General features: G+C 39.1%; 3 protein-coding genes across 3 annotated transcripts; 2 read left to right on the forward strand and 1 right to left on the reverse strand.

Annotated features, from left to right (window-relative positions):
- Nucleotides 1-486: 486 nt before the first annotated feature.
- On the reverse strand, nt 487-7044 carry L201_002119 (uncharacterized protein; the record flags this gene model as incomplete). The annotated part of the gene is made up of 9 exons (XM_066217897.1): nt 487-1778; nt 1853-4071; nt 4128-4291; nt 4358-4605; nt 4658-4779; nt 4836-4922; nt 4978-5377; nt 5437-5503; nt 5563-7044. The coding sequence occupies 9 exons, from the start codon at nt 7042-7044 to the stop codon at nt 487-489; spliced, it is 6081 nt and encodes a 2026-aa protein (XP_066073994.1).
- A 1377-nt stretch (nt 7045-8421) lies between these two features.
- On the forward strand, nt 8422-11768 carry L201_002120 (uncharacterized protein; the record flags this gene model as incomplete). Its single annotated transcript, XM_066217898.1, has 6 exons — nt 8422-8760; nt 8835-9541; nt 9647-9863; nt 9936-10248; nt 10302-10421; nt 10477-11768. 6 exons carry the CDS (start codon nt 8422-8424, stop codon nt 11766-11768), a joined length of 2988 nt encoding a protein of 995 aa, XP_066073995.1.
- Nucleotides 11769-12618: 850 nt separating this feature from the next.
- L201_002121 (uncharacterized protein) lies at nt 12619-15632 on the forward strand (the record flags this gene model as incomplete). Its single annotated transcript, XM_066217899.1, has 11 exons — nt 12619-12728; nt 12828-12928; nt 13024-13112; nt 13182-13269; nt 13352-13462; nt 13553-13612; nt 13689-13890; nt 13958-14066; nt 14122-14238; nt 14306-14335; nt 14391-15632. 11 exons carry the CDS (start codon nt 12619-12621, stop codon nt 15630-15632), a joined length of 2259 nt encoding a protein of 752 aa, XP_066073996.1.
- Nucleotides 15633-16346: the final 714 nt, after the last annotated feature.

Here is a 16346-nt window from a genome sequence, read left to right on the forward strand (position 1 = left end):
CCTCAATCTGCTCTTGAGATTCAAGCTCAAGAATTCACTCTGGAAGGTTGACATTTGACGACGATTCTATTTCAGCCGAAAGTTGGTAAGAAGCCATAATGATTCAATTAGAATTTGCCATTACTTATGTATACCTACCAAGACGCTGGAACATATCAAAGTTTGAAGATGAGAATAGACAATAATTGGGAAGTCGACTTGTTGAGCGAGTGAATCATTCTCAACAAGGCCATATTCAGAGAAACTCGGATATGATGTTGAGCGCAGCACATAATACATAATTTTACAAACATACATACAATATAAACAAGGTGAAGAGCGTAAAGCGCAAACTACAAATGGCAAACGCAAGATTGTGTGCGGTAAAATTGGTGTTGTGATATGTATAAGTTATTTGTATCGTTTTTTTTTCGATGTGAACATCTAGCTTGACTATATGATATCTTGGTTTATTACAAACTGCCCAAAGATTATCTCCACCTCGTATTAATCGACATTAACAACAATAGCATCATGAATAGATGAACCTTGAGTAGACCTTGATCTTGATCTTTGTCTATCTTGATCTTTTACCGTGATATCATTTTCTGTCAAGTCTATAGCATGTGCATAAGATTCTAATTTCCGTTTGGGAGGACTGGAATTACCTGATGGAGTTGGTGCCTTTCCTTCCATCTCTGCTTTAATCGAAGCGACAGCAGCGGGCTTCGGTGAAGTTGAAGAAGAAGCTGGTTGGCATGACTGTTGTTGAATTTCTGTAGCAACATCTTGCTCAAGAGCACCAATCCTGACAGATTGACCACTTGAAGCGGCAGCCTGACCTGTCACTGAATCGATAGGAATTGCAGGCGGAGATTGAATTCTGCCTGAGGTGATGTTTCCTTTGAGAGCTGAAGGTGATCCGCCTGATACGGATGTACTTGCTTGTGCTATATTCTGAATAACAGGAGGTATTGTTGTATCTTCGACAGGTGCAAGTGGTGTTGGCACGTGTAAGCCACTCGCTACAGCAGGTTCATGAGTTGCGGTAGATCCATTAGATAGAGGCAAGATGTGCGGAGGAGGTTGTCTAGGCGAAACGGATTTATTGCTTGGCGAAGTCGCTTTTTCAATTGGCGATTGACGTCTAGGTTCTGCAATGGCTCGGTTATCGTGTTGTTGACCTGGAGGCGAGGTAGTGCTGCGAGCAATCGCAGCAGTAGCGGTAGCGGTAGATGGAGGTAATCGCGAAGCAGTTCCGTAACCGTATTCACTACTAGGATTACCATTTTGAGGATATACATTAGGCGGAGACATCCGAGCTGTTTGAGGTTGAGGTACATGGTGAGTTATAGGTGATGGATAGGCTGTTTGAGGACCTCTATATCCTCCGTTAATGGTCTGTTGAGGATAATTTTGAGAATAGTGAGGTGCCGAAGAGGAGATTGGTGACGAGATATATCCATTTTGGTTGCCATTTGCATTCATTGGAGAATGAGCAGGAATCGAAGTGGAATGACTATTCCCATTCCCATTGAGATCTGGTAATGTAGCTGGTATTCCAATATCCGAAGGTCTAGTCTTTCGTCTTTTTCTAGATCCTTCACCATTTACAAGATCACCTTCACCACCCGCCAAAGAATCTCTACCGAAATCTTCAGGTATGACTGGAGGTATGAATTCTGTACATTCCAGAATGATTACATCTGTCGAAGGGTGTAGGTTGACCATGATAGGTTGTTCAGCATATTCATTGATTGTCGCTCGATAATCGATATATTGGTTTGTACCGAATTGTTCTGTAAGAATCAGAAGCAAACGTTAATGATGCCCACTAATTCGAAACAATCGAGAAATTCAGACTTTTACTCACCTTTCAATTGAACCCTTGCTTCAACACCTTTTATATAGAATTTAGCTTCTTTGACAGCACAACAAGGACATCTCCAGAAAGGTTTGTTTTTGGGATTTCCATGATTGTCTCCTTCATTTTGATTATTGTAATGGTGAACTGATAAATCCATTGGTGCTTTTACACAAAGAGTATGATATTTTTGATTACATTTAGTACATTCAACTACTGGTGTATTGATTTGACCCTGATCTGAATTATCACCACAAATGCAGTGAAATTCTTTAGGATGAGATTGTGCTAAAATTAATTTAGGTTTTCTACCTCTTGTTTTTGGTTTTTCTTTTTCTTTCATTGTTGTTGTTGATTCAGGATTATTTGATATACCACTATGAAATTTGATAGCATCTTGTAATCTTCTAAATAACCAACTTATAAAAATAACTTTTTGTGAAGTTTTAATATTGGTTGCATCTAATAATAAAGGTAAAGTATAAATTTTTCTTATTGAATGCCTTAATTTGTTAATATCTCTACATGGTTCTGCGGTGTTTTGCGGATCCAGTAAACCCATGATTGTTTCAGAATATCTTAATGCTAATTCGATAATTTCTTTTGCTACTTTAAATTCTGTCGGTACAATCTTGAAATTCCATTTTTTCTCATGAATTAAAACACCAAAATCATTAAATGATGGTGATAATCCAGGTAATAACCTTTGGCACATTTCACATTGATATGGTAATGAAGCATATTTTGGTGATATCCCAACACATTTTGGATGATATTCTCCTAAACAATTTTGACATTTTACCATTATTTTATCTCCTGTACCACGACAGAAACATACATATTCATCATTAGGCTCATCGTCTTCAGGTAATAGATGCGATTCGAATTCTCTTTTTATGTAATTCATTGTATTACCAATGTTATTGACTTCTATTTCAAGTAAATCACATATTCGATCTTGCCACTCGGTATGATACTCCAATTCAGCTTGCAGTTCTGCTACTTCAGGTATGACGACTTTATTGAGGGGTGCAGCAGCTGTTGAAACATTTTTGCACAATCTTGAAGCGGCCAAAACAGATCCATTAGACGAGAGAAAGTTTTTAGCTGAAGCTTGCCAATTCAATGCTTGTTTTCTGAAACCTTCCAATTGACGCATTTTGTCTATCGAGACTGGAATCAATTCTTTACCCTCGATAAGGTCAGATATTTCTTCAATAGTGATTTGTGGTGCTTTGTATAATCTTTCCACCGAAGCCAGCCATGTTGCACCGGTTTCTCGTCTTTTCTTGAGCTCAGATATACTAGGGTGATCTGCCGGTATACCATATTCCTCTGCTTGATCTAGCAATTTAACTGTATCACCATATTCAAGAGTTCTATCATCGACCTCTTCTTCAACTTTTTTGAACCATGTCAATCGATTGACGATATTAGCTATCGTGGTGATTTCAGGTAAATCAAGATTCAGACTTTCACCAAGTATAAGTGCTGTTTTACACTTCTCGAGATCTAATTCATCTTCAGGAGTTGACAAGATGAGTGTCGCTTCCGATTGGAATCCTTGGATGTTCAATAATGATTGCCTCAACTGAAGAATTTCTGGAGCATCGAAAGCTAATTTTTCAGCTTCTTGCAGTAAACCAGATAATGTTTCCGGACTTCTGTCAACATTCATATCTTCATCTTCGGCATCATCCTTTTTGCCTTTTCTTCGTCTGCCGACAGTCTTTCGGGTGACAAGTACCGATACTCTTTCTACCCAGCTATTGGCCCTGTCGACTAAAGCTCGAAGGCTCACTACTTCCGGCATGGGGTAAGCGATCTTTTCACCATCGGCTACCAAGGCACGCATAGATTTCAATGCTGGTCTAGGGGTTTCGAGAAGAGCGTAAAGTCGGGTCCGCCAAGCATCAGGCTGAGATGCTCGGGCTACAACTACAGCCAAAATGTCATCCAGTTGAGCTTCGGTATACCTTTTCCTCAAGGTTTTCTTCGTTTTGGCGCAAGAGCAAAGCTGATCGGCGTGGTCAAGACAAGCGACTAGTTTCGTACAAGTACAAGTGACTTGAGCGAGATAGCAGAATGATTTACACACTGCACACTGATATTGCTCTTCTGGACCATCTTCTTCTGTTTGAGTTTCCAAAATACCAGGATAGGCTAGACGAAGAGAATCTCTTCGACGAGTTTCATTGTCCACCATGACCGTGAGATTATCTCGAAGCCTATAGGGATTTGTTAGTCGCCAAAATTAGCGTACACGAGAGAATATTGCACTAACCATAGTGCCGTCTTTATGGTTTCAGAATATAGTGTTATAGTGATCAATAACTCATGGTGAGAAAACACTGGTGGTTTCAGATACTGTTGGTACCGCATCACTGATTCTCTTCCTTCAGGTAACCAGTCAGGCAATGCGAAGTTGACTGCTTCATTTAGGTTGATCTGTTGTTTTACAAGTAATTAGCTATGATTTTCGCGCATATCTTGTCCAGATAAGGCAGGACTTACACCATGATTGAAACCACAATGATACGCTTTAGGGAATGTGATGACAAACTCGTTTGGTCGTTGGTCACACGCTACGACTTTAACACCTGCATCTCTCATTCTACCGGGATTCATCATGGTAACCAGTTGGAACAGTAGACCAGGCTGTTGCTCGAAAAGTTCTGGTGCTTCAGACTTCATAGCTTCTTCAAACTTTTCTGCATCAGATCCAGGTACTCCATACCAGGTCTTGGTTTCTCCCCAATACACTGCGGACAGAAAATCAGATCCAGCCCTCGACTGTAATACACTCAAACTCACTGTAATTGACACTATATGTGTAATGATCCTCGTTATGCCAGCAAAAAGTGGAAAACATCATTCCAAGATAAATCCACGGTACCGTCATACCTGATATATCTGATCGAATATAACGCAGAAGACTGTCATTGAGTCAGCTTGTAGCCCTTGAGATGATCATATAGCTGAACAGACTCACGAGTCTGGCAGTATAGGCATGTTGTTGAGGTTCCAGCCATCGACGGCGTATGGATCAAGAGGGTGAGTTTCCATAGTAGGTCCAGCACTAGAGCGACGGTTCATAAGCTCAATCATTTCAGGTGGCAAGCTATTTGACTCACCTTCCGTGAGTTGTTGAATGTACATCGGCACCGTATTCGATCTCGACAGTGTCAGACTGACTCTCCGTCAACCTCCAGAACTCTCGTTCTACATCATCTTCCGTGACCGTAATTTTACCAAAGTTTCTAGCCAAGGGGTTCGACGGTTGGATGTTCGTCTGCTGTGTCACGTTCGAATTACTTCGAGGTGGTGAAGACGAGGATGAAGGTACAGGTCGATGACGATTCCACCAATGCCATGAAAAGGAAGAATCTCTAGCTTGAAACGAGGCCACCGAATGATCTTCACCTTCTTCAAAACCGAAATCATCGCCTTGACTCAATAAACAAGAAGTGCAAAACCATTCTTCGTTGGTGGGTACAGACGCTAGCGGGGGATCAAGGCAGTATGTATGGAAACCTGGATCTTTGGTGTCAGCTACCGACATGCTATGTTTTGATTAGGCAGTCATGACCCACCTCTGTCGCATCCATCACAAAGCAGTATCTTTTCAGCTGCATGACCAAATCGACATATTTCGCAGACCTGTGTTGTAATCATAATCAGCATACACGAAGATATAATTTGAAGCTGGATCCACTTACATCGCCCTTTTTGTACTCGGGAGTAGATACTTTGCCTTTATTGGGTGAACCATCCGATGAGGAATCGGCATCACTCAATTCACTTTCACTGCCATCTCTAGTTGAAAACCCAGGTACCTTGATTTTGAGCGTACTCAAAGATGGTGTAGCTGATAAAGGTCTCTCTATCTCGGCAGCAGCTTCCAAGCCATTGGTCAAAGACAGCGGAGCAGAGGACAAAGGTATTGTTGAATTTTCTGGAGGTATGTTGATGCCAGCGCCTGACATTCTACTGCTAAATCGGGTCCTTGGACTGTTTTTGACTGTTCCCATCCTACCAATTGGACGAGGTTGACTTGGTGATGGAGGTGTATCAGCATGAAAAGCCGGTGGTTTGACATTCCCATTATCATTCACTGCACTGTTGTGTAGAGGGGTCAGAGGTGATACCGAAGCAGATTTTGCTCTAACAGAATAATTATCAAAAGGTAAAATTATCCTTATATAAGCTTCTCTGACTTGATTACTCCAATTCACTTTATAACCTAAAGATTCAGTCAATTTAGGCCAAGTTTTGGTCCTATCCAACTCTAAATGGCCACCTAATTTATTTACTTCTTTTCTTAATTTCCATAGATCTAAGGGTTGTCTATCAATTTTAGGTATTGTAACTTGTGTATCACTTGATTGATTATGAAACATTGACAATTGATCTAAAAAATTAACTTTTGCTCTTGATGCAGCTTCCAATTGATTCAAACGTTGTAATCGAGTTCTAAATCTGAAAGTTTCTGTATCAAGTGTACAAGGCATTTTCCAACCTTCTGGTGGAACGATTTTACATATTCCATAAGATCTAGCTTCATCTGAAATTGAGGCTATATATCCCATACAGTCTTTAAATTCTTCAATTGTAGGATAATAAGTTGGACATTCTTCAATTCCAAATAAACGTGGAGTCGTACGCGGTGCAGGATTTCTAGGTGCTTCTTGACGTACAGACTGGGGATTGAAAAGTGGATTGACGACCACAGGTCTATGCAATGGATTACGACTTGCTGAAGGACCTGCGATCGGTAATTGTGAATTTAATGATTGTTGAGATAACATGTTGTTTTGAGCAGATGAAGGTAAAAATGATGTTGCAGTTGGACCAGCAGAAATTTGTATGGGAGTTCCAGCACGATCAAGTTTAGTCAATGCTTCGACTTTCGATCTTCTCTGACTCCTCTGTAGTTCACCTTCATTAGCGAAATATGTAGGTGCAGGTAAGACCTCTGGATAATTCAATGATGTCGTAAATGTAGCTTTACGTCGACTCGATTCGTTCGATGGTGATGGGTGGATGGAAGGTCTAGCTGAAGACGATGACGGATCATTCCCATTCGTCTGCGCTTTTGAAGCACTTGCTCTAGGAGTTCTTGGCTTTGTCATACTACCCATTCGAGTTCTTGTAGGATATGTAGCCGATGGAGGCATCGATGTATTTCCTCCTTGTGACATCGTAGCCTATGGTCTATCTTATTTGTACTTGTTTTGCGGGACTAGGTTGAAATTGTGGATGATGATGGTTGAGGAATACCAGACCAACAAGTCCAAAGTTACTATGTGGAGGCGGAAATATATCTGGCGGGTATTATCGCCATACGCAGTTTGATCTTATCAAAAAAAAGAAAAAAGATCCCAGGAAAGAAGGAAAAGGCAAATGTCTTGATATAACTGTAGGCTAAGTTTGCGCCAAAGGACCTTTATGTATAGTTGTGATACAAGGTAATTTGAAAGTAATTTTACAAGATACGTATGAATATGTGTTATTTTTTGGGTTTAAGATGATCAAACAGCTTCTTGTTCAGTTTTCCTTATAATTAGATTTCGCTTATGGTTGTGCTTCTTTACGACTAATCATCCGACCATGTTAGGTTTAACTGACTATGATATTTTTAATCTATTAATCTATTAATCTATGGGTAACGTACACCTTGGATGCCGGAGTTTATCTGTGATTATATTATATATTCTCTCCCTCCATTTAATAGCCAATAATGAAAGCTTTTGTGAACGTGGATTCGGTTCCGTTACCTAACATAGAACTGTCGGAATTAGCCTTGATGATCTAGGCCCATCCGCAATTATAATGTTGAGATTTACAGTTCTATACAAGTAACAACAACAACGCTGTATACTTGTATACACTTGGAACTCCCCTGTCCGTATACCGAGCACGCGCTTTGGGCTCTTGATACCATTATACTATTAAGATTACTATCGTTGAATTCTTTATACCCCTTCATACATGTATATATAACATAGATAAACATTCGCCCCAAATTTAAGCATACTACATACATATTACCGAGCACACTCAAGGGATCGACCAACCTGTCACAAAAAGAATACTTGTCTAGACGAAAATACAGAAACCTGAATCAAAGAAAAAAGGTTGATTAGAGATTAGCTCAGGATAATAATATCAAACCCTAGAAACAACAAATAATCAGTTATTAGGTCTTGACTTATTTGTTTGAGCACGGTGTCAACGAAAAATCTACATTCGCAATATCAAAGGTTAAACATCGACAATCAAGCATACTTTATATCTCTCTTTCTTGTTATTTCATCAGATCATATTGTTAGAATAGTGGAAGGCAGTAGTCACGATAGATATACGTTCACATACCTTATGATATATAGACAAACGGACATTTACGAAAATATCAAGATCATTCACTGAATTATCAAGAACGAACGAACACTCCACGACAACCTCCTTCGCTTCATCATCAATACCTGAAGAGATCATCTTATACATCAATGCTCAGCTTTGTTTAGTTATATCACTTACCATCTGGTCATTTCAAGTTAATTGACGAGATCTTTGAGATGGCATCATATCAAACGTCAACAGCTGGTCCATCGAGGCCGTATCCAGGTTATCCTCAACAGAATGCTTCCGGCTCACCTACACCTTCACCTCCAATGGATCAAAATCAATGGCCAGCCAACGGACATCAATATGCGAATCCTGGAAGTATGCAAATGCCTCAACCTCGCGGTGTCTCAGGTTCATCATCTAGTTCAGTATCAAGATCAGCTTCAGCTGCTTCAGGCCATGGTTCTACGATAACAAACGATTCAAGTGAAGGGTCAAAGCGGAATCCGTTGATTGATTTGATGGACAGTGAAAAAGTATACGTAGATCAATTAAGCTTGGTGATTAGGGTGAGTAAATCAATGAAAATGTGATATCGTGAAACTATTTCGCTGATTCTGCTGATTGGCATGGGATTAAATAGAAAGTAGCAGCTGCATGGTCAAGGAAAGATTTCCCACCACCAAAATTAGATTCAATGTTTAGATGTATTGAAGCAGTTTATAGAGCTAATAGGTCTTTCGGATCAAAATTAAAAGAAATTGGACCTAATCCATCAAGTCCAAAAGCATTAGGTGATTTATTAATGAGATGGATTGATGATTTAGAACCATCATATAACAAATATTGTTCAAATTTTTTAACTGGATTTGATTCTTATCAACCTGTAACAAAAAATCAATTATTAAATGGAATTTTACAGGAAATTTCATTAACCAATAAACCTACACCACCATTAAATCAATGGTCATTAGACGCTTTATTCATTTTACCTTATACAAGATTAAGATATTATAGAAAATTATATGTAAGATTATTAAGAAGTACAAAAGAAGGTAGAAGTGATCATAAATTATTAGTTGTAGCAAATCAAAAATTAGATGATTTAGTTAATCAAATTGAATCTAGATTAGAATTAGATGTTTCTGAAAATGATACTGATAATCAACAACAACAACAACAACAACAAGATGGTCAAAATAATAATAGAGTTAGTGGAAATGGTAGTTTACAAGGTAGTAGTGTAATAACAAATACCCAACCAAATTCAAGAGAACAAAGTTGGGCAGAAAAGGAAAGAATAAGTAGAACAAGTTCTGGAATGGATAGTTCAATAGATTCATCTACAAAGTGAGCTTTTTTTGGGGGGGTCAATCAGATCCAAATCTCATATCATCCTCATTTCCCACCCGGAGCTTTCATTCTAACTATCGGATTTAGCTTCTCACCTTTTAGTAGTAGAATTGAAGATAGAGATTCAGGTGGCTCAGCTCTCACTAATATGACGAATATCACTCAATCACCTCAACGTAAACCGCAGATCTCAGTAACAACGAATAATACTACTACATCTTCAGGATCTGTACCTACAACCGCTACAGCACCCTTGTCCGACTTGGAGATGAGGATTGATCCAGAAAGAACGATTGATTTGTTCTCAATGACACCCAAGGTGAGCGAGATACATCTGTTCGGCTGACTTGCTACATGAGAACCGTAACCCTGACCAAGGCTTGTTTAACAGAAATGTAAATTGCAAATGAACCCTCCCACACTACCTTTCACTCGGACACTCAGATCATCACATGATGTAACGGTATACTTTACTCCCAATTCCACCGGTCAGCCAGTCGTCCACCAAAGAGCTCACATTTTCATATTGTCTGATTTATTCCTGGTGGCAGAATGGATGGAAGCTGCAGAAAAAGCTTCCAAAGCCCAACAGGTCGCTAGAGAACAGCCTGATAGAGTTGGACATGGTGGACCTATGCCTGAAATGTGGTTGAGCTATCCACCTTTAGCAGGAAAGCACCTCATGGTTGCGGAAGGACAACAAGGTGAGTTCATAGCTTCGGTGGTTTCTGATTAGATAGCTAATTGGTACCCGTAGCAAACGTATTGTCTATCATGATCATGAAAAGGGAAACCTTTGTTATTCATGCGGAATCCGATATCGCTAGAGACCAGATCATGAAAGATTTGATTGACTGTATTGATTTCGCCTCAGTCGGTAAGTTGCTACCAACTTACAATATATCGCTGGAAAATGCTAAAACTACAAACAGCTACTCGACCTTCTACCGCTGCACCTTCACCGATCAATCCTCCTGATCCTCGCTCACCTTCAGTCAACTCAAACGACAATCGCTCCGTGGATTCTACATTTCCTCCCCTTCGACATCCAAGTCCTTTCTCAAATTCTTCATCACCATCTACCAGCCCTCGACCTAATGAACAAGCTGAAATGCCGCCTATGCCTCTTGGAGGTAATGCCTTAGTGTCCCAAATGAGCCAAATGTCTTTACAACCTGGAGAAGCTATCGCTTGGCCCAGGGGCCCTGCGCCGCCTCAGGCTATGCCTACTCCTCACAATCAACAGACTAATAACAGCCCCGCTCCTGGTGGCGCTCCTACCATGGCAGTACTTCCACCCAGAGGAGCAAGTCTTCGACCTAGAGTGCAATCAAACAACATGCAATCTCCTACACAACCACATGCACCTCAGATACCGCCGATGCCTGGTATGGCTTTTAACCGACCTTCAGACTTGCAGATACCCATCCATGGCAGTGGTTCAAGTGCTGCTGGAGCACCTTTACCTAGATCACCATCTGGTCGATCTGTTCAATCTGCGCCTAGACCCAATATGGATAATGATTTACCTCCTGTACCTTCTATCAGACCAAGTGGATCACATATGTCGGATCAAGGACATCACGGGTTACCTTCTGGACCTATGCCACCATTTGCACAAAATCAAGTGATCGCAAGATCAAGATCATTAGAACCATTACGTGCACCTGAACCACCTTCAGCTAGATTTTCATCATTTGAAAATACACCTATAAATAATGGTAATGGAGGTATAGGTAGATCATCACCTTTAACAGGATTAGGACCTGATAATGATCATCAAGATTCAACAATGCTTGAATCACCGATTGATGATGATGATGAAGAAGATGATCAAAAACAAGATGAAGAAGAAATTACAAGTTTAACTGGACCTACAGTTATATCAGCACAAATGAAATGTAAAATTTTTTTAAAACAAGAACATCAAAAATGGAAATCATTAGGTTCAGGAAAATTAAAATTATATTTACAAAAACAAGGTCCACCTTTAAAACAATTAGTTGTTGAAAATGATAGTAATTCAAAATCACAAATTATTATATCAACTATAGTTTTAACTGATGGTGTTGAAAGAGTAGCAAAAACTGGTGTAGCCATTGAAATTTCTGATAAAGGTAAAAGAACTGGTATTATCTATATGATTCAATTAAGAAATGAAAAATCTGCAATGGGTTTATTTGAAAGTTTATTACAAGGTTCAGATAGAGCTATTAATAGATAATCAGATAATTGATCAACCTTGTGGGAAAATCAAAGATTTTGAAAAGAAAAGAAGATAAAGTCCATAAGGTTAAACTATGGATCTCAAGGAAGGCACCTTTGTTCAGTATAAAACTGTATATGCAAAATATATATAACAAGACTGTAATTGTTGCTCATATAGAGAATATACTATTTAATGTGTTTTCAATGGATGTTTTACGACTAGATGTCATGAATTTTACCAATGCATTTTAATGTCTTGTCTTTTGGTTTTTTGTGAACGATCTGAACAAATATTAACATATTTAATCGCCGTTCATACATGTGGCATAACTAGTGACCAAATAACTTAATAAATTTGATTCCAGTATAGTGCGCACACGTTAAGTGCTCTAGTCACGTGTGTTGCTTAGTGGTATTACATAATATACCCCGTTTATTTCTATACACTATGCAATATAATTACGCTTTGATCTTCGCTTGTATAGTTGTATAGTTTGGAATTTAACTGAATAAATGTTGCATGGTGTTCTGCTAGTTGATACACTGAGTGATACACAGACCAGAATTAAGATACCGAAATTCTCATTATAATTATATAGATTATCAGATCATATTTAATACATACATAAATAGATAAGACTACCTTTTACATACTTCTCCAATCGAAATCAGCACAAAACCTTCTCTTGGAATCATTGGAAACTCGCGTAATTGAATTCTTTTTCGAAATATTCCAGGTGCTCAACTGAAACTCTGACGATACTCTCAAGAAGATATAGATATTTGACAAAGATAGTATCTGGATTTTGGATACTACGAAACATTCATATCACATCAAATAGCCCTTCAATCAAATGCCAGACAAAATGCACCCTGGTGTGCTACATAGAAGATTCTTAAATGATCTTTCAACATCATTATTCAGTTTCGTATTACCTCTATTACCTACAAGTGAAGAATTGAATGTGAAAGAGGAGTAAGTGATGATTACCTATCTCCTTTAAATGCCTCGTCTATTCCATATCAAATCAAAGCTAATTTATATGTATCCCCTTTTTGTGTTTGAAAATACCAGGGTAAGAGGTTTGATTGAAAAATTGATAAAAACACTTGAACCATCTGCTCGTTTATTGAGTTTTGGAAGTAGTTGTAATTCATTCGGACTGAGGAATTCTGGTGAGTGGATGTTGCCCCGTACTCAAATCTATATAATGTGATTGACTGATGAAATTTGAAATTGTTAAACTGATACATTTGATGACCATCTGCAGATATGGATTTGGTGGTTTTGATTGATGATCCAAATGCAACTATTGATCCTGGAAACTTTGTAGAATCAATGGCATCTCTTCTTGAACGTGTAAGCTTTAATGAAATTCTATTATGCCAGAAAGTACATGGTTTAAACTTACTTTTTACCCATGATCAGGAAACAAATTTCAATGTTAAACCTTTACCAAGAGCAAGAATTCCTATTCTGAAGTTGGAATTAGCTCCTTCACCTGCTTTGCCTTTCGGTAAGCTTTATCCTACCAATCTATCTACATAAATCTCATCAATGACTAATGTGGATGTATGGATACGTTTTTGTTTCCGCAGGTATCGCTTGTGATATCGGTATCGAAAACAGATTAGCAATTGAGAACACAAGATTACTGTTGACTTATGCTACAATCGATCCTGCAAGGGTGAGAACATTGGTATTATTCCGTAAGTTATGCCTTCCTCCCACAGCTAATCACCACAATCACGACTGGTTTATGGCTGATAAACATATGTGTGTATATCTCTGGCATATAGTTAAAGTATGGTCAAAACGACGTAGAATCAATTCACCGTATCGAGGAACATTATCGTCATGTATGTGCAAATTTCTAGTCATCTGAATCTGATTCGAGTTCTTTTTCGCTTACTTGGGTGATTATCCCAATTGTAGACGGTTTCACATTGATGGTCCTTTACTACCTTGTACATGTCAAACAACCTCCGGTATTACCCAATTTACAACGTATAATGCCTATGAGACCGATGGAGGAAGAAGAAGTTATGCTTGAAGGTAGAAATGTCTATTTCTTTGATGATGTAGAAACTCTGAGAAGGGAATGGAGTTCAGTCAATTTTGAGAGTGTTGGTGAATTGTAAGTGAAAAAACCTTAGTTACTACCACATGTAAGAGATATTCAACTGATTACAACAATCAATTAGACTCATCGACTTCTTCCGATTCTTCTCACATGATTTCCAATTCAACAATTCCGTTTTATCGCTAAGAGCTGGTCAATTGACTAAAGAAAGCAAAGGATGGGTCAACGATGTAAGCGTCAATCTGCCCCTGATCATGTGAGGTTCATACTGATGTTCGTGTATAGATCGATGTTGGTGGTTTGAACGAAATGGCTAGAGACCGTAATCGATTGTGTATCGAAGATCCATTTGAGGTGTCTTATAATGTAGCTAGAACAGTGACTAAAGACGGATTATACACTGTGAGTTGTTAGATCAGATTGCCAATTCCAAAAGGAAAGAGAGCTAATAACATTGCAATATTTACAGATTCGAGGAGAATTCATGAGAGCCACTCGAGTAAGTTTTATAGTATACATCAAGTCATTGGCGCTGACATATTCGACTCTCGCAGATCCTCACTCAACGTCCCGATCGAGCCGTTCTTGCTCTCGCAGAGCTGTGCAGAGAAAGGGATGACGATTTACATCGAGCTCCTAGATCCTCTTCTCCTGCTCCACGAGCGTTATCAGCCAACCGTGGGCAATTCGCCAATCCTCACGTAAACAATGGATTCCGAAGTCATTCGCAAGCTCCTTTCGATCGATATGGACCGGGACCAGGACCTATGCTTGATGCGCCAGGCGGTAGAAGAGGTCAATCAAGTGAAGATGAATTCCCTGAATATTCTGCTCAAGATCTGTGGCTTCAAAGTCAAGGATCTAATCTTGGTGGTGTAGGTGGATTAGGGTTAGGATTTGATGATCTTGGACTCGGTGAAAGAAGTAGTGGTGGTAGTAGTAGAGGTAGAGATACAGTCTCTAGGGGATTGGAAACTCCTGGTGGAGCTTATAGAGGTGCACCAACTTCAAGAAGATCAGCATCAGCTTATGAAGGTGGAAATGGTCCTACATCAGGCACAATAAGTGCTCCCCTAAGTCCACATAGATTATATGCTCAATTGGAATTAGGTAAAGGATTGCAACCATCACCCAATGGTAGTCAAACTTCTCCGTGGCCAGGGTATGATCCTAGATTACATGCTAGTCCTGGTATGCCCATGGATCGCATATCTGGACCTGGTCCCTCAAGAATCGTTTCTCAGTCTGGTATCTCAAGAAGTCCAATTTCTGCTCCACCTACGACGACTGAAAATAGGTTAGGTGTATCAGGTACCAATAATAACAATAAGAATAACGATGCAGATTCAGGTAATTCACCTTTACCGGCTTTCAAACCATTTGATTCAGCTCCAAACCCTTCGAAACCTTTGGTCCCACCTCCACCTGGTTCAGCAAGATCTTCAATCAAACCACCACCTTCAGTTAGACAACAACAACAACAACAGTCATCAAATCAGAACAATGCAAATAAACATTTATCAGCATCAACGAAAGATCAAGATTCTACCGCTAGTTTCATATCGCCAAGTACACTGTTGTCACCAGCTAATGATACTACCGATCTTCCGGCAAGTGGCGAAGTAGATAATCTGACAAGTACATTTGGTCAATTAGGTGTAGGAATGAAAGCTCCTCCACCAGCCAAAAGTGTGGGCGGCGATGGACCGAGAATTGTTGTTGATAGTAAAGATGATGAGACGATAGATGAACATCCTGATCCAAGCTCTGAAAAACCTGCTTCTGAACAATCGTAAATGGAAGAAAAGAAGCAAGGTGGGATTAACTGGAAATGCTGGGTGGAAATCGCAAATGATCATTTGAAGTTGTAATAGTAAGAACAAAAGGAAAAGAGGACGGATCAAAGACATTTCCAACAAGTTGAAGGATAATGAATGATAATCGTCAGGGAGGAAACGAAATCGTAAAACATAGCATATTGCAAAATCGCAAAAAGAAAAAAAAAAAAAAATCAAATCAAAATCAACATTCCATACAAATCTTCCTTCTTTTTACCTTTCATTGAATATACACTTGCATTTTCCCTATTATCTGACTACAAAATATCAAGTTTCACAATAAAAATCAATAGTTCCTCTTTACAGTATATATTTATAGCATTTTCTCCCATTCTAATATTTTTGTATGCATACAAAGTTTGGATTTGCATTAATTACTACTACTACTAATTGCAACTATATAATGTTGAACTCAAGATTGTTGTGATTTGACGCGTCTCTAACTTAATAGTTGTCAACGATCTAGACGTGACGTAAGTGAACTCCGAGATTGAAGATTTAATCTTCTTCAACATTACCTTTGATGTCTTTTATAACTTATAATCTCATGAACTACAATAGAAGCACTGCCTTGCATAATTGCTAGCTCCAGTGCGCTATAAACTCATAGGAGAACGTCTAGATGATTTGCATCGTGAATCTCAACATATAAAGACAGATGGATGTGGTAAC

This window comes from Kwoniella dendrophila, chromosome 2, assembly GCF_036810415.1.
Source record: "Kwoniella dendrophila CBS 6074 chromosome 2, complete sequence".
In the NCBI taxonomy this organism is placed as follows: Eukaryota; Fungi; Basidiomycota; class Tremellomycetes; order Tremellales; family Cryptococcaceae; genus Kwoniella; species Kwoniella dendrophila.